Source organism: Bubalus kerabau, chromosome 11, assembly GCF_029407905.1.
Source record: "Bubalus kerabau isolate K-KA32 ecotype Philippines breed swamp buffalo chromosome 11, PCC_UOA_SB_1v2, whole genome shotgun sequence".
NCBI classification, from domain to species: domain Eukaryota; kingdom Metazoa; phylum Chordata; class Mammalia; order Artiodactyla; family Bovidae; genus Bubalus; species Bubalus kerabau.
The window spans coordinates 18,002,038-18,021,495 of record NC_073634.1 but is presented as its reverse complement, the minus strand read 5'-3'; the positions used below and the strand labels follow the sequence as shown (position 1 = coordinate 18,021,495).

Here is a 19,458-nt window from a genome sequence, read left to right as displayed (position 1 = left end):
TTGGCCCTTGGTACAGTTCTGCTTATAAGCGTATTTCACTTATAATTTAATTTACTGTGGGGTAGGTTTTATTAGCAAAGAAACTAACTTGGGAGGTGTTTCTTACCAAAAAAAAAATTAAGCCTAAACAGAATAAATACTATTCAGGCTTCCCTGGTGGCTCAATGGTAAAGAATTCACCTGCCAATGCAGGAGATACAGGTTTGATTCCTGGGTTGGGAAGATACCCTAGAAAAGAAAATGGCAACCCACTCCAGTGGCCTTGGGCTCCACTCCAGGTCACTTAAGTTAGAATACTAGAACCCTAGCAGAGTATGTCTTTAAAAACTCTCCTGATGACTCTAAGGAGCAACCAAGGTTGAGAACCACTGCCCTGTACTATCTCCCCAGCCTTCCTTGTCTCTCTTCAACTTCATAAATCAAAGTAAAAGCACAGAAACAAGTCATAAAAATTTGAATTCCTGGTGCCCACAATAAATCTCAAAGAAGACACTTCCGTTTGCCCCAATATTTCTATTAATTCCTGTAAAAAGTAAACATAATATTTATCTCCTCTAAAAATACATCCCTGATTTAACATACTCACACTAGACCACAATTATTTCTTTTAGGAGCACTGCCCTTGTCACAAACAATTAACTTTATGTAGCAATTTATCCTTTTTGTCATTTGTACCTCCATTTTCTCCTCTCTATACCCAAAGAGTTTGGCTAACCCTGTTGTATCCCTCACATATGAAGTTCAACTTACAAAGAATGTCTACATTCATTATCATATCACATAATAATGTAGCCTGGGCAAGAATTACTAGCCCATTTTAGAGATGGTAACCCAGGAAGTGTCTTGCCAAATGCACCTTTTGCCTGAGACTCTGAGCAGTACACTGCACGTGTCAGAGAGGTACTTCCTACCCACCTTCCCACTATTTTTATATACTCCTTTACAGTGTGGACTTCCCAGGTGGCTCAGAAAGTAAAGCGTCTGCCTACAATGTGGGAGACCCGGTTTCAATCCCTGGGTCGGGAGGATCCCCTGGAGAAGGAAATGGCAACCCACTCCAGTACTCTTGCCTGGAAATCCCATGGACACAGGATCCTGGTAGGCTACAGTCCATGGGGTCACAAAAAGTCAGACACAACTAAGCGACTTCACTTTCACTTTTTTTTTTTTTTTCACTTTACAGAAATCTATTGTTGTTTACATTCTATCTATAGTTATAGAGAACATTCCTAAGGGTAGATTTCCAAATGTTCAACAACTTACGTATGGTTATAACTACAGATTTCCAGTTAAACAAGGACATAGTACATACAATTTACTTCTGCTTCCTCCCACAATCCTACTGCAAAGACAGGAAATAATTAAAGAGGGCATTAAACAAGCCCACAAAGACAAAAAGACCAAGGAGATAATAACAACAAAATTTCTGAAGCTGAAGTACAGGCAGAAGACTGTTAATTGATTTGTTTCCCTATTAAAAAAAACTTCAAGGCTAAGCCAGCAATGAGGAAAGCTCAAAGTATGTGTGTTGTAGTATTTTTGAAATTACACAGATAATAAGACATCTACAATAAAAACTACTTAACAGTAGCAGGTTTTTGCTGTATTTTCTCAATTAATGCTAAAAGCATACGTATCATAATAGGGCCCTACATTTTTTACCATAAACTGGGAGTTCTTGTACATAAGAGTATAAAGCCATAGCTTCCACAGGACCAAGGAGGACCAAGTCCAAGATCCTCAGTCTCTCCCATCACTCCCTTCCTCATGCTTTGCACTGTAATACTAAACTGCTTATAACAAATATTACCTGCTTCATGCACCTACTTGTGCTCATGCTACTTCCTCTACCTGCTGCTGCTGCTGCTAAGTCTCTTCAGTCGTGTCCAACTCTGTGCGACCCCATAGACGGCAGCCCACCAGGCTCCCCTATCCCTGGGATTCTCAAGGCAAGAACACTGGAGTGGGTTGCCATTTCCTTCTCCAATGCATAAGAGTGAAAAGTGAAAGTAAAGTCGCTCAGTCATGTCCGACTCTCAGCGACCCCATGGACTGTAGCCCACCAGACTCCTCCATCCATGGGATTTTCCAGGCAAGAGTATTGGAGTGGGGTGCCATTACTTCCTCTACCTAGCCAACTTCATTTCTTTCAAGTCTCAGCTGAGCTGTCACCCCTTCTAGACAGCTTTCCAAAACTGGGGAAAGAGTGGATTTAAAATTCATCTTATTATCCCCATATGGCAAACACTTGTTGAAATGAATGATGCAATTAAAAACACCTATACAAAAGGCAGCATTTATTGAGTACTTATGGTGGGTCAAATAATATCTACATGTATCAATTTACTTAACATCTTTCCAATAACCAAATGAGTTGGGTACTAATTATTAAGTGCAGAGGGAGTTAAGCATCTTGCTTTAAGGGAACAACTAATAAGTGATGAATCACAGACTGAAACTCAATCTGGCTCCGGAGCCAATATACTTAACCATAGACTAGGCTTTCTCTATAAATGGCAATGCCTTCCAAACCTGTATTCCCAAATCTTCACACTTCATTTATTTCCAAACCTTCAAGTTGAATTTCCAAATGGCTCCTGGCCATCTCTTCTGGGATGTCCTTCAAGAACCTCAAAATTAACATAACTGAAATCACTATGTCCCCCTTGCTCCTCAGCATATGCCAACAAAAGCTACTCACCATACCTTCTTGTACTGCTATTCAGGTTAATTCATTCACCCAGTCACCCAAAGTAGAAACATAAGCCTGAGTAATCGCCACCTTGTCAATTCCCCTCATCCCTACATTCGCCGAATTATATTGTTTCAACCTCTCAAACTAACTTACATGCAGCTCTCGCCACTTTTCACACCTGAGCATTAGCTTGGAATCCTTTTTCAACAAAATCTGATTGTGTCTTAACCTATAAAGGCTGCCTACCATTGACATCAAGTCCGAAGTTCTTAGCAAAACGTATTATGATCTTGTCTTTCCCAATCTCTCAGCTTCAACTCCAACCATCCAACCTCAACTCCTCTTCCCCTCAAAACTTCCCTGAATTTAATATGCTTTTAAAGACCTAATTGTCTCTGTATAAGCAAGTACCTTAGCCTAGGATATCCCTCCTACTATCTCATCTTCCCAAACTAATCATAAAGGCAACATCCTTTGAGAAGCCTTCTCTATTTCCCTCAGATTGAACAAACTCCCTTCTCTAAACTCACATAATCTGCACATCTATATTTTAGTAAGAGTACTTACGCTAAAATGGCTTACCTGAAAATATCACCAAGCATGTATTCAAAAGTAAAAAGGTTGCCTTACTTTGTGCCCCCATGCCTACCACATGTTCAACAATGTATGAAATCACCAGCCTCTTTTAACAATTTCAAGTCCAAAATGAATTAACTTACATAATTTATTTCTCTTGTAATTTAAAATTATTACTCTATATTAATATTTATCTCTCTCAGATTTCACTGGTCCCATTTCCACATATGTGAAAAACTGGAAGAAAAAAAAACACTTCAATTTCAACAGAATCCCTGAAGTAAAAACATCTACTAATCAGCAAACTTTCAAATGGCCACTGCTACAAGAACATTTACAGAGCACATACTATATACCCTAGAGGAGGAAATGACAACCCACTCCAGTATTCTTGCCTAGAAAATCCCATGGACTAGCCTGGCGGGCTACTACAGTTCACAGGGTCAAAAACGGTCAGACACGACTTAATGAGTGAGCACTACTATGTATCTGTTCTACATGTTTAACATATATTAGCTCACTTCAATTCTCACAACCATCTTATGAGGTAGATAACGTTGTAATGCTCATTTTATTGATGAACTTCAAGATCAAACAGAATCAAGACTAAAGCTCAAACTATTTAGCTCCAGAAATTGACCTCTTACACTGCCTCTGATTAATAAGTCTAAAACTACTAAAACAAAGACTACAATAAATTCTTTCTTAGAGCAAAACCATCTTTGCACGTTGAACAGTTAGGAAAATGTGGGAGGCAAATGTAAAAATTTGGGTAAATATAGAGGATATTGAAAACACAGAAAAATCTTTTTTAAGACTATTAATTCATGGGACTTCCCTGGCGATCCAGTGGTTAAGACTCAGAGCTTCCAATGCAGAGATTGTGGGTTTGATCCCTGGGCAAGGAACTAAGATCCCACAAGCCATGCACTGAGGCCAAAAAAACCAAACAAAGCAAACAAACATGAATATTAATTCACTCTAATTATAGAAAATGTTTTGCTAATAAAACACCAAATCTTTGACATATGTCATCATGTAGTATTACTAAAGTCAGTCAACTGAAACAGAGACAAGTACACAGTCATAGCCCACAAAGATATTTGCTGAATTAAATTTTTATAAAGAACTCAGATGGGCTTCCCAGATGACGCTACTATAAAGAGCCCACATACCAATGCAGGAGACTTGAGACCAGAGTTTGTTCCTGGGTCAGTAAGATCCCCTGGAGGAGGGCATGGCAACCCACTCCAGTATTCTTGCCTGGAGAGTCCCATGGACAGAGAAGCCTGGTGGGCTACAGTCCATGGGGTCGCAGAGTCAGACATGACTGAAGCGACTTAACATGAAAGGAACTCAGATGCATCTAGAAGACAACTATCTTGTAGGGCTGTTGCAGTCCCAACTCTATATAACATGTTTATAACCGAGACTAGGAAGGCTTCATGTACCCAAATTAATCAGGAAATAGGAAATGATTTGTATCATTTACAATTTCCAAAAACTGAGATCTACAGGAAGATGTTGCATTTCACCCAAATTCAGTTCAGTTCAGTCGCTCAGTCGTGTCCGACTCTTTGCGACCCCATGAATTGCAGCACGCCAGGCCTCCCTGTCCATCACCAACTCCCAGAGTTCACTCAGACTCATGTCCATCGAGTCAGTGATGCCATTCAGCCATCTCATCCTCCGTCATCCCCTTCTCCTCCTGCTCCCAATCCCTCCCAGCATCAGAGTCTTTTCCAATGAGTCAACTCTTTGCATGAGGTGGCCAAAGTACTGGAGTTTCAGCTTTAGCATCATTCCCTCCAAAGAAATCCCAGGACTTATCTCCTTCAGAATGGACTGGTTGGATCCCCTTGCAGTCTTCTCCAACACCACAGTTCAAAGGCATCAATTCTTCGGCGCTCAGCCTTCTTCACAGTCCAACTCTCACATCCATACATGACCACTGGAAAAACCATAGCCTTGACTAGACGGACCTTTGTCGGCAAAGTAATGTCTCTGCTTTTGAATATGCTATCTAGGTTGGCCATAACTTTTCTTCCAAGGAATAAGCGTCTTTTAATTTCATGGCTGCAGTCACCATCTGCAGTGACTTTGGAGCCCCCAAAAATAAAGTCTGACACTGTTTCCACTGTTTCCCCTTCTATTTCCCATGAAGTGATGGGACCAGATGCCATGATCTTCATTTTCTGAATGTTGAGCTTTAAGCCAACTTTTTCACTCTCCACTTTCACTTTCATCAAGAGGCTTTTTAGTCCTCTTCACTTTCTGCCATAAGGGTGGTGTCATCTGCATATCTGAGGTTATTGATACTTCTTTAGAGAATTACAAATTAAAGCACTGAGATACCACTACACACCTATTAGAAAAGCAGCAATCCAAAACACTAACAATATCAAATGCTGATGAAGATGTAAAGCAACGGGAACTCTCATTTGTTGCTTCTGGAAATGCAAAATGGTACAGCCACTGTAGAAGACAGTTTGATAATTTATTACAAAACTAAACATACTGCTGCCATAGGCTCCAGAAGTCATGATCCTTGGTATTTACCCAAATGACCTGAAAACTTTTGCATACACAAACGCCTAGACCCAGATATTTATAGCAGCTTTATTCATAACTGTCACAAACTGGAAGCAACCAAGATATCCTTCAGTAGGTGAATGGACAAACTGTGGTAAATCCAGACAATGTAATATATTATTCAGTGCTAAAAGGAAATAACCTATCAAGCTACAGAAAGACATAAAAGAAACTTAAATTTGTATTATTATGTGAAAGAAGCCATACTAAAAAGGCTACATACTATATGACTTTCTAGAAATGGCAAAACTATGGAGACAATAAAAAGATCAATAGTTGTCACAGAGAAGGAGAGAGGGGTGAATAGGCAGACAGAGTAAAGGTTTTTAATGAGACTGTATTCCACAATATGTCATATATAGTCAGAACCCATGGAATGTACAAGGGTGAACACTAATATAAACTATGGACTTTAGGTGATAATGATGCACTAATGCAGGTTCACTGACTGTAACAAACATACCAGTGTGGTCTGATGTTGACAATGAAGGGAATAGACGCATGAGTAATATGGGAACTCTGTACTTTCTGCTCAGTTTTACTATGAACCTGAAATGATTCTTTAAAAAAAAAAAAATCTACTTATGAAAGAAAGAAAACTCAAAGCCAAAGAAAGTGTTTACTGAGCAGTTAAAAAGAAGCATCCATTTAACAAACTCATTAGTATACATACAGCAAATCAAAAATATTTATTGAAATATTGTACTAGGCATCCTGTGGAGGAGATATAAACAAGTAGACAAGGCTCCTTCCCACAAGGAGTTTGAAATATAGTTAAACAGACATCATATATTCACACACAACTAAATAAAATGAAATTTAAATAGTTCAAAACAGTAAACATATCACAAACAGCTAAGTTGTCAAATTACTAAAATAGGCATTAATAAGACGATGTGTTTAGGGGTTTGGTGGATTACTTCGGGCAAAAAGAATCAGAAGTTACAGATATGCTCTAGGTCCTGAAACAGGGGTAAGATTCATCTAATTTTCTGGAGGGAATTGGTGAATTCCAAGAAGGAGTAAAATTACTGCAGGTGGGAAAAAAAATTAAATGAACCAGGTTCACAGAACAAAGTGGTGAGACAAGACTAGAAAGACAGGTAAAAGCCAGATCATGGAGGTAACTGAAAGCCACATTCATAAATCTTAACCCTGGGTTGGGAAGAACCCCTGGAGAAGGAAATGGCCACCCACTTCCGTATTCTTGCCTGGAGAATTCCATGGACGGAGGGGTCTGGTGGGTTACGGTCCATGGGGTCACAAAGAGTCAGACACGACTGAGCAACTAACACACTTGTGAAAACACTAACAAGGAGCAAATACTTGCCTAAGATTATACTGATGACCCTTAGTCTAATGAAAAATGTATTTATAAATATTTTATGTGAGAGAGACATAGTTTGAAGATATACAGTAGTCAACAGTGGTAGTTAAAAATTCACCATCACTGAAACTGGAGCCTATTATACAGAGAGAAGTCAGTCAGAAAGAAAAACACCAACACAGGATATCAACGCATATAATATGGAATTTAGAAAGATGGTAACGATGACCCTATATGCGAGACAGCAGAAGAGACACAAGATGTAAAGAACAGACTTTTGGACTCGGTGGGAGAAGGCAAGGGTGGGATGATTTGAGAGAATAGCACTGAAACATGTATATTATCATATGTGAAACAGATCGCCAGTCCAGGTTCGATGCAAGAGACAGGGTGCTCAGGGCTGGTGCACTGGGATGGCCCTGAGGGACGGGATGGGGAGTGGGGTGGGAGGGGGGTTCAGGACGGAGAATACGTGTACACCCATGGCTGATTCACGTTGATGTATGCCAAAAACCACAATACTGTAAAGTAATTAGCCTCAAATTAAAATTAATTAATTAAAAATAAAATAAAAAATTCACCATCATTGCCATACAAGTGAATACGTATACATACAAGTCCTGCTCATTTTTCGATTTCCAATCTACACCAACAGGCTACCCATAACCCCATAAACTGAACCCATCCATAAGACTACACTGTCACCCAATAAAGCTCTATATGGTTACATCACTCCACATCCCCTTACCCAAAGATGTCTCTCCTCTGGGGGTAGAAAAGTAGGTGGCTCACTGCCCATGAACTGGAAAGACGGGTCATGTTAGGACCATGGTTACTAATGGCACCTTCTCCCCATTCTACTGACAGAACTGTCACCCTCTATTCACCAACAAAAGCAAACCTACCAAGTACTTGCATGTTCAAGGCAAAACGTAAAATCCCTCATTCCTTGGCCAATCATCTGAAGACATGACACATACAGGACCCTATACGACTTCTGATCATTATTATTAATCAACCTCATTTCTCATATATGAAAACATTTCTGAATTTTTCCATTGTCACTTTTAAACCTGCTTTATAATCCTTGTTTTGCCATAAACTCTTCTACATAATTCTAATCGCACACCACTCAATTCTCAACGCACGTCCATCCACTGCTGTATCCATTTCCATACTCCCATTAAATGTTCCAACCTACATCAACTAAGTTATCTCAAATCAAAAATACCTCAACTAAGTTATCTCAAATCAGTGCTCTTCAGTTCAGTCGCTCAGTCATATCTGACTCTTTGCAACCCCATGAATCGCAATCAGTGCTGTAGTTTATGTATTTACCTTTATACTTTTTATTATGTACCCAAAGCCCTCCCCTTTAGCAATCTACCATGTGAGTGACTGTTTTCTTCCCTTTTCATGAACAGGCACATTCATTTACATCCAATTTCCCCAATCATTTATAACTAACTCTGGCACATATAACCTTTCTGAAACACAGCCTCCAGACACAAAAACACCCCTTAAGAGTCCTCTTTCTATTGAAAACATTTTAAGACTTTTGTTAATAAGATTTTTTATAGAAATACAAATACATACACTGTGATACTACTTATTAAAAGTTTAAAATCATGAAAGACACCAACAGATACTGTTTAAACATAAAGGTATACACTAAAAAACATAAAGACATGTATAAAAAGAGAGAACAGGAGGAATGCAATCCAGAAGGGACACAGAAAACTTCAACACTGTTTGTAATGTTTTATTTTTTTAATTGAGTCTGGAATACATGGTTGTCTGTCAAAATTGTTCTTTGTACCTTTTCAGATGTGAAATATATTTAAGTGAGTTTAAGAAGAAAGAAATCCAACTATTAATGAGAAGTACCCTCCCATACACAGAGACAAGCTGTTATGTCCAAGTTGCAGTGAATGCTCATTGCTACATCTGGGACACCACTTTTGTACTTTGCCTAAGCCAAGAAAAGAAAAATCACAAGGCTACAATACAAACTTTCTCTTAGGTATATTTTAGATGTGTTTCAGATTTATTTTCTATAGCTATCCTAATCCATTTCTTTCGCAAAGCTCACATCAACAAAAATTAAATCCTTTAACTCTGTATCCCTGAATTGCCATTTACTCTTAAGTGCCTAACAGTAAATCAGAATAACCACCTTACTTGGCTCTGTTAAAACCCAAGTGAATTGGTAAAACCACGTAACTACTTCCACTTGGCTATATGCGGACAGTTATGTACATTACACTCTGTGCAGGAGTCTAACTCGTATACTAACTTTTCAGTCTCGATTTGTAACATCTAAATTAAGCCACTCATCATTCAACCGCAAATGAAATGTCAATTCACCCAAACTTAACCTTGCCAGGACAACTCCAAAACACTCTACTACAGCCCATCGAACGTTCACCTCTCGCATACTCAAAAGTCCCGTCCTGGACTAAGGTTTACAGCAGCCAGAACTGGTCTCCTCCACCGCTGAGCCTCACACATGCCCCCTTATCCCAACTCTTGGCTCGCAGTGGTAAAACCAGCAGAGAACGCCGGAAGTTTCACCTCATTACGAACCCAAAGGAATCTACAGCTCATACACCGCAGGTGCTGAGTTTCTCGTCCCTGGAGGGGTAGAAGGCGGAAGCCCCGAGCCGGGGAACAAGGGCCAGTCTTCCACGGCGTCCGCCCGAGCCCTAAAGCGGTCGAAGGAACAGTTCAGGCAGCCGGCCCTCCTACTTCCCTCCCCGCCCCCACTCCAGGCCCACCCAACCCCCACGCTGGGCGCGAAGCCTGCCGTACATCCCAGAACCTGCGGGTCCCAGGAACAGACGCGGATCCTCTTCTCTCCACAAGAGGCGAGGGCTTGGATGCCGGCTCGGACGCTTGCCTCCGGCCACCGGCCTCTCAAGTCCGGACCAACCCTGCAACCCTTTCGTTTTCTGATCTAACAGAAACTGTACTGACACCCTCTCCAAGACCTAGCCCGGAGCCTGGGCTTCTCCGGTGCCGAGCTCTTAGGCCTCCTCACGTCTCCCAGAGGACCAACCCACACCGGACGCTCAAAGCCCGAAAGGCAACTCCCACCACTCCCCGTCTCGCCCGTCTTTCCTTCCCAGCTGCAGCCGCTGAAATAGCCAACTTCTACGGTCCTCCTCCATCAGCTTCCCGGCCTCCCTTCACAGCCAGGCCTGAGCCCCCAGCCCTGCCTTCCGCCGCTCCCCGCCTCCGGAGGCCGAGCCCCGAGGCTGGGCGGCTTCCTTCCCCGGCATCCCGGGGCCCGGCTCCTCCCGCGGCGGGCCCGGCCCCCGCCCGGCGTTGCCGCACACTCACCGCTGAGCGCCGAGGCCTGCAGGGTGGCCCCTGAGGTGCCGTCGATGACTTTGATGGTCCCGCGACTGGTCACGGCCAGGATGGCGTTGAGCGCCGGGTGGTAGGAGAGGCTGTGCAGCCCCTCGGCGTCGCAGCGCATGCAGCCGTCCCGCAGCACCAGCCACTCGGAGACCCCGGCCGCTCCCGCCCCCGCCGCCGAGGAGCAGCCCGGGCCAGAGGCCGCCGCAGCCGCAGCCGCAGCCGCCATCTTCCGGCCTGCGCTCAGCACAATCACACTGGGAAGCGGCTCAGTGACAGTCCCGGGAGGTGCAGCACCACCAGTCACCATCCGGGGCCAGGGGGCAAGCAGCGCGCGTTAGCCGGAAGTGAAGTCAGGCGCCGGCACGCAACTGGGACGTCGGCCGCGCGCCCGGAGGGGCCAAGCTCTGAGGGAGGCTGGCGGGGGAGGGGGAAAGAGAGCGAGAGAGGCGGGACCCGGGATGGGACCGGAGGCGGCCGGCCGGAGCATGCGCGGGAGGGAGAGCGCGTGCCACGCGCCGCTGGTCCAGCCAGCTCTGTGTCCGCAACGTCCCAGTTTTTTTTCCGAGCCCGGGGAGTGGCCGCTGCCTGGACTCCGCCCAGCTCCCCTAATCCGGACCAGGGCGGGGTGGGTGGGTGGAGAGCAGGGGTTTGGGATGTGTATTTCCGCTAGGCGGGGACCCCGGACTGTGCGACTTGGCTGAGACGCCTTGAGGCCCCTTGCTGCGGTTCCACCTCTGCCTGGACGGTTCCCAGCACGCGCGGTGCAGCTGTTTGGCTGTGGCCCAAAGGAGACCTCCTGTCTGGGCCTGTGCTCAGCAATCTGAAAAACTTCTAGTCTGGATTTGGAGAAACCGAACGACCTCCCCAAACCCACGCGTATTACAACGCCCCACCCGTTCCCAAATTTATTGTTAAACCAAAGGACCAGTCTAAATGTAGCTGGGGGTGTCCTTCCAAAACAGTTTTTTAAGTCTCAAAACACAAGCTGAAACTGTAAAAGCTATCATTTCGAAGATTTTTCTCTCTCAAGACCCATTCTGGACCAAAACTTTTCCATTAATCTTAAAAGGTTCCTCTGAGTAGGCTTCTACTGCAAATCAGGACCCCCATCTTCTTGGTAGGGAAAACAAACTAGTAACCTGAATGCTAAATTTAAACTTAATATACTTTAATGTTGTACGGTGTTGAAATGGATAAAAGGCATAGTTTTTTGGGTGTTAGACTATGTTAAATATTTTGGTTGGAATAAAAAAAAAAAAAATTCTGTGAATTTAGATTTCTTTCACCTGTAAACCAACTTTCTCCAAAGCTCATTACTCAGATGTTCTGAAATACAACACTTCCATAATCAAAAAATTTGGGAAAGCAAGCCTCCTGTATTTCTTCTCTTGGGAGATTTATCATACATATTAGTTTATCTAAAGCTCTGAGACCTCCTATGACAAAGAATACTCTTTAACCTCCTTTTACCAACATTTCACAAACTCATATAAACACAGAACCCTCCAAAACCAGTGTTTCAAACAACAATCCTTAGTGTAACTTGTTGCTTGTTTTTCTGAGTGGACTTTTGCTTGAGCACTGGCTGAGACTTCCAAACTGTAGTGAAGTGTTTCAGGATCCAGGGTAAGATTCCTAGAATTGATCATGAAAATGAAACTGGGCAAGACTGAGTGAAGTTTAATATCAGCTGTGTTACTGATGTCCTTCTGCTTGTAGAGTTGAGAGCAAATACTCTGGACACTAAAGATGTACTGATTTTCATGGCTCTTTTGTTTTGAAGTGGTGGCCTTCTGAGGGCCTCCAACCCAACCATTTTCAGCATAGGTGGTAATCACCTAAAGTAAAAATTCTCACAATCATTCCAGGAAGAATTTGCTGGAATCAGAGATGTGAATTCAAAAAACCGGTCTTATTGATACAGAAAGGCATTTGATAAAAATCCAACATCCGTTCAAGGGGAAAAAGCCTCTCAGCAAACTAAAAATAGAGGGAAATTTCCCCAACTTGAAAAAAGCATCCGCAAAAAACCCTACAGCTAACAGCATTCTTAACAATAAAAGACTTGACATCTTTCCCTCTAAAATCGGGCGAGTCAAGGACATCCACTTCATCAGTCCTTTTTAACACAGTATCTGGAAGATCCGGAACTTAATAGTAAAGTTACTGTAACAAGGCAAGAAAAAGAAATAAAAGGCATAGAAAGAGAGAAAGCAGAGTTTCTCACCCCCACCTGCCCTCTTTCCCTTGTGCAGCCACTGATGATTCAGAACCAGCCTGTAGTAGGAGGAATAGAGGCTGAGATCTAATTGAGACAGCCTCCCTAGAACTGCAAGATGATGACTGGCAGAGGAGTAAGCATGGGCTCTAACTGAGTGGAGGCCTGTATGGAGCCACATAGGAACAGAGAGAGGGGTAAAACTGATTCTGGAGCTGACAGAGCAAACACTGTCCCTGAAGATTTCCTGTTAAGTACTAGAGGGAGTCTGAATGGATGGCTGAATTGCAACATACGTATAACATACTCCAGTAAAACTCACAATACACACATACACACACTTAAGTGATATACAAAACTGCATAAAACAAATGCTTAATATATAAGGGAATCTGAATTTAGGGAAGAAAAAAACTTTGATAACAAATCTTTAAAAAAAAAACAAACAAACAGAAATCAACAGCCTAATGCCCAATTAATTAACTTCTCTGCTGAAGTTTACAGGGAGATTTGCTTAGTCCCAGAGCAGAGTACCCTGAAGTTCTAATGATTTCTAACAGAAAGGCTGATCTCCTAGGAGCTCTTTCTATCTGGCCTGATATTGACAGCCAGTATACATGTCACTAAAATTCACTCTCAGCAGAAAACCACAGTGAGATACCAATTCACATTCATTAGGATGGCTACCATCAAAACAAAACAAAAAATAAAGAAACACAGATAGGTGTTGATAAGGATGTGGAGAAATTTAAACCCTTGTGCACTATTGCTAGGAATGTAAAATGGTACAGCTGTTGTGGAAAATAGTATGGCTGTTCCTCAAAAAATTAAAAATAGAATTACAGAATGATCCAGCAGTTCTACTTTTGGGCACATACTAAAAAAAAAACTCAAAGCAGGCGCTCAAAGACATTTGTACACTCATGTTCATAGCAGTATTAGTCCCAATAGCTAGTGTGCGCTAGACACCCAAAGTGTTCACCAATGGCAGATGACTGATGACTGTATAAGTAATATGTGAATAAGTAATAAATATATAATCAAACTTAGGAAAGAAATTCTTACTCATGCCACAACATAGCTGTAACTTGAGGGCATTATGCTCAGTGAAATAAGGCAGTCACAAAAAGACAAATACCGTACGACAGAAATCAAACCAATATAGTAAAGCAATCATCAGTTAAAGATAAAACAAAGACAAATGCTGTATGATGTCACTTACATGAGTTACTTTAAGAGTATTTAAATTCTTAGAGACAGTGTGATGGCGGTCACAGAGTCTGAAGAAGGGATTGGGGAACTGTTTAATGGGTACAGAGTTTTAGTCATACTAGATGAAAACAGTTTTTTGGTGATGGTAGCACAATAATGTGAATGTACTTAATGCTACTGCACTATGAACTTTAAAATGGTTAATATGGTACCACTACAATGGCACCCCACTCCAGTACTCTTGCCTGGAAAATGCCATGGATGGAGGAGCCTAGTGGGCTACAGCCCATGGGGTCGCTAAGAGTCAGACATGACTGAGTGACTTCACTTTCACTTTTCACTTTCATGCATTGGAGAAGGAAATGGCAACCCACTCCAGTGTTCTTGTCTGGAGAATCCCGGGGACGGGGGAGCCTGGTGGGCTGCCGTCTATGGGGTCACACAGAATCGGACATGACTGAAGCGACTTAGCAGCAGCAGCAGCACACACCTATTCACTTCAGTTCAGTCGCTCTGTCGTGTCCAACTCTTTGCGACCCCATGAACCACAGCACACCAGGCATCCCTGTCCACCACCAAATCCCAGAGTCTACCCAAACCACTGTCCATTGACTCAGTGATACCATCCAACCATCTCATCCTCTCTCAACCCTTCTCCTCCTGCCCTCAATCTTTCCCAGCGTCAGGGTCTTTTCAAATGAGTCTGCTCTTTGCTGACTCATACTCAGGTATGAGTATACTCAGGTAGCCGAAGTATTAGAGTTTCAGCTTCAACATCACTCTTACCAATGAACACCCAGGAAGGATCTCCTTTAGGATGGACTGGTTGGATCACCTTGCAGTCCAAGGGACTCTCAAGAGTCTTCTCCAACACCACAGTTCAAAAGCATCAATTCTTCGGCGCTCAGCCTTCTTCACAGTCCAACTCTCATCCATACATGACCACTGGAAAAACCATAGCCTTGACTAGACGGACCTTTGTCAGCAAAATAATGTCTCTGCTTTTGAATATGCTATCTAGGTTGGTCATAACTTTCCTTCCAAGGAGTAGGCATCTTTTAATTTCATGGCTGCAATCACCATCTGCAATGATTTTGGAGCCCAGAAAAATAAAGTCAGCCACTGTTTCCACTGTTTCCCCATCTATTTCCCATGAAGTGATGGGACCGGATGCCATGATCTTCGTTTTCTGAATGTTGAGCTTTAAGCCAACTTTTTCACTCTCCTCGTTCACATTCAACAAGAGGCTTTTTAGTTCCTCTTCACTTTCTGCCATAAGGGTGGTGTCATCTGAATATCTGAGGTTATTGATATTTCTCCCGGCAATCTTGAGTCCAGCTTGTGTTTCTTCCAGCCCAGCGTTTCTCATGATGTACTCTGCATATAAGTTAAATAAGCAGGGTGACAATATACAGCCTTTACATACTCCTTTTCCTATTTGGAACCAGTCTGCTGTTCCATGTCCAGTTCTAACTGTTACTTCCTGACCTGCATATAGGTTTCTCAAGATGCAGGTCAGGTGGTCTGGTATTCCCATCTCTTTCAGAATTTTCCACAGTTGATTGTGATCCACACAGTCAAAGGCTTTGGCATAGTCAATAAAGCAGAAATAGATGTTTTTCTGGAACTCTCTTGCTTTTTCCATGATCCAGCAGATGTTGGCAATTTGATCTCTGGTTCCTCTGCCTTTTCTAAAACCAGCTTGAACATCTGGAAGTTCACAGTTCACGTATTGCTGAATCCTGGCTTGGAGAATTTTGAGCATTACTTTACTAGCGTGTGAGATGAGTGCAATTGTGCGGTAGTTTGAGCATTCTTTGGCATTGCCTTTTTTGGGATTGGAATGAAAACTGACCTTTTCCAGTCCTGTGGCCACTGCTGAGTTTTCCAAATTTGCTGGCATATTGAGTGCAGCACTTTCACAGCATCATCTTTTAGGATTTGAAATAACTCAACTGGGATTCCATCACCTCCACTAGCTTTGTTTGTAGTGATGCTTTCTAAGGCCCACTTGACCTCACATTCCAGGATGTCTGGCTCTAGGTGAGTGATCACACCATTGTGATTATCTGGGTCGTGAAGATCTTTTTTGTACAGTTCTTCTGTGTATTCTTGCCACCGCTTCTTAATATCTTCTGCTTCTGTTAGGTCCATACCATTTCTGTCCTTTATCGAGCCCATCTTTGCATGAAATGTTCCCTTGGTATCTCTAATTTTCCTGAAGAGATCTCTAGTCTTTCCCATTCTGTTGTTTTCCTCTATGTCTTTGCATTGATCGCTGAGGAAGGCTTTCTTTTCTTGCTATTCTTTGGAACTCTGCATTCAGATGCTTATATCTTTCCTTTTCTCCTTTGCTTTTTGCTTCTCTTCTTTTCACAGCTATTTGTAAGGCCTCCTCAGACAGCCATTTTGCTTTTTTGCGTTTCTTTTCCATGGGGATGGTCTTGATCCCTGTCTCCTATACAATGTCATGAACCTCTGTCCATACTTCATCAGGCACTCTATCAGATCTAGGCCCTTAAATCTATTTCTCACTTCCACTGTATAATCATAAGGGATTTGATTTAGGTCATACCTGAATGGTCTAGTGGTCTTCTCCACTTTCTTCAATTTAAGTCTGAATTTGGCAATAAGGAGTTCATGATCTGAGCGACAGTCAGCTCCCAGTCTTGTTTTTGCTGACTGTATAGAGCTTCTCCATCTTTGGCTGCAAAGAATATAATCAATCTGATTTTGGTGTTGACCATCTGATGATGTCCATGTGTAGAGTCTTCTCTTGTGTTGTTGGAAGAGGGTGTTTGCTATGACCAGTGCGTAAATGCATATGTCCAAGTAAAAGAAGCCAAACTGAAAAGGCCTTCTACTGTATAATTCCAACCATACAACATTATTGAAAAGGAAAAACTGCAGACACAGTAAAAAGATCAGTGGTTGCCACTGGGTAATAGGGAGGGACAAGCAATGAATAGATGGAGGACTGGATTTTTAGGCAGTGAAACTATCCTGTGTGATTCTGTAATAACAGATACATGACATTACCCATTTGTCAAAACCTACACAGCTGTACAACACAAATAGGGAACTTGAATGTAAGCTATGGGCTACATGGGTTAATAATTATGTATCACTATTGATTCAATAACTGTAACATATGCCATGCTGAAGCAATCATAGGGGAACTGAGTGCAGGGGAACAGGTATATGGGATATCTCTGTACAATCTGTTAATTTTTCTGTAAATCTGAAACTGTTCTAAAATCTAAAACCTATTAAGTTTTTAAAATGGTCAAAATGGTAAATTTTTGTTACATGTATTTTATCAGTTTTTTAAATAAAAAAATTTACTGTCAGGAGAAAAGAGAAACATAGTCCAAATTTGTTTCTCATCACTGGGAAGGGATTAGTCTCCCTGCTTATTCTACATTCAGTTTCGTTTCATATTAGTGGTATCCTAGTGTGCTGGAAAGACGCCAGAGCTAGGGCTGTTACAGGATGTGTGGATTTGGGACGTGAACATCATGATTTCTAAGAGGGAAGTGTTGTCACAGGGAACAATAGCATGGCAGCTCCTAATACTGAGTTAGTGCCAAAGATCAATCTTCATGAAGTTAATACATATCTAGGGGGTACTGTTTTTTAAATTACTCTCTGTAATAATTTGCATAAACTTACTAGATTTGTGTGAGGTTTTCTGTACTTCAGAAACTGGAGGTAATCATCCTTAATCACCAGTGTTTCCTGCTTTCCTTCTTTTACATGCTTTTACTGTTTTTCTCACTTCTGCTATCTTCATAATGTTCTTGCCCTTCCTATGAAAAACGTGTGACACAGTGAAAAGATGAGAAGTCAAACAAATTATCTTATATACATGATGCAGTGTTTGGGAGATTATACTGATATGTGCAGTTTACTTTGAAATGCATTAAAAAAGATAGAGGGGGGATGGATGAATAGAGGAATGAAATGAAGTGAATATATATATGATAAAGCAAGGATAGTAAGATGTTAATGGTGGAATATAAGCTGTCAGTATACAGATGTTTACTGTGAAAATTCTATCAAATTTTCTGTATGCTTGAAACTTTTCATAATAAAATATTTAAAAATACCAGAATGAAAAAAATAAAAGTAAACACTTGTAATCTCCCTCCAAAAGAATTCTTTTCCAGTGCAGCTTTATCACTATCTAGTGACTGAAGGCAAGCTGCTAAAGCCTCCTAACTCAGTCACCTCCTGCGTGAAATTATAGAGCTGGACAAAATCAGCAGTTTCCAAACATCATTTTATGTGTTGGTGGCATCAGAGTCATTCTGGAGCCCCATCCTAAGCCTAAAAAATTAAACTCTCAATGGAATCCATATTTTTTAGACAAGTGTCTCACAGGATTCTGGTACCAAGGACATTTAGAAACCTTTGGACTAGAGAGTCTCTTCCCATTCTGAAGTGGGTACCTGTTTACACTATGTTCTTAAATTTTTCAAGCCCCAGGCAACTTATTAAAATATAGATTCTGGGGGTGGGGAACTTATATTCTGCATTTAAGAAGTTCCTACTCTTGGCCAATGCCAGTGATGCTAGACCATATTTTGAGAATCAAAGAGCTAGAAGATCAGAAACAAGAGTCAGGGGAACCCCCTGAGTTTTCATAGGTTCAATTCTTCCTTTTTTGGTCAGACCACACTCACAGGAAGTAAAGTATGTTGAACATTTTCCAGTTTCTGAATTTGATACAGAATAATCATATGGAAAAGCCTAATGCCTTTGTGGTGTGAGAAGTCATCATCTCTGGAGAAAAGCTCGATATGGCATTTATTTGAAAGCTTTGGATACCTGATCATCCACCTACTTTTGACACTTTCAGGCAACAATAAAAAATAGTTCACCAGGCTGCTGGATTAAGAATAGACACCTTCAGGAGTCACAGATATGATAAGGGTAACCATAGGATTGAAGCTTGAGATTAAAGGAAAAGTCATTAACAAAAAAAACCAGCAAGAACTCAATGGAAGTGGAATAAAAGTACCTGGAAAGTTCATTTGCTTTCTCCTTACTTTCATACATGATCTGATTTCCCTTCCTAATAATATTTTGTGAACATTTTATTGAGAATTTATTATGGTCCAGGCACTGTGTTAGGTATTTATTAAGCACTTGCTACATACTTGGCACTATAAAGATGAAAGAAACAACAGAACAAAGAGACAGGTATCAGAATTTCCTGGCAGCCCAGTGTTTAGGACTCAGAGCTTTCACTGGTGAAGCCTGGGTTCAATCCCCGGCCAGGGAACTAAGATTCAGCAAGTTCTGCAGCAGGGCAAAAAGAAAAAAAACAGATACCATCATTGTTCCTTGGGGATTACAATCAAGTAAGCTGACAGATATTAATCAAATTATCATTTAAAAAGATATGATTTCAAATGTGATGTGTATTAAGGAGAAACATCTAGTGCGATGAGAAAGTGACTAGAGTGTGAA

At 41.7% G+C, this 19,458-nt stretch overlaps 1 protein-coding gene across 8 annotated transcripts in view; it reads right to left on the bottom strand.

Annotated features, from left to right (window-relative positions):
- BIRC6 (baculoviral IAP repeat containing 6) overlaps positions 1-11,001 on the bottom strand; it is a 212,807-nt gene extending 201,806 nt beyond the window's left edge. For all 8 annotated transcript variants that reach the window (XR_008700176.1, XM_055539753.1, XM_055539755.1 and 5 more), the window contains exon 1: positions 10,533-11,001. Coding sequence is in view for 7 of the 8 variants with exons in the window: in XM_055539753.1 (XP_055395728.1) it covers positions 10,533-10,860 (328 nt within the window). In the remaining variant the exon portion in view is untranslated. The remainder of the gene's footprint in view (positions 1-10,532) is intronic.
- Positions 11,002-19,458: the final 8,457 nt, after the last annotated feature.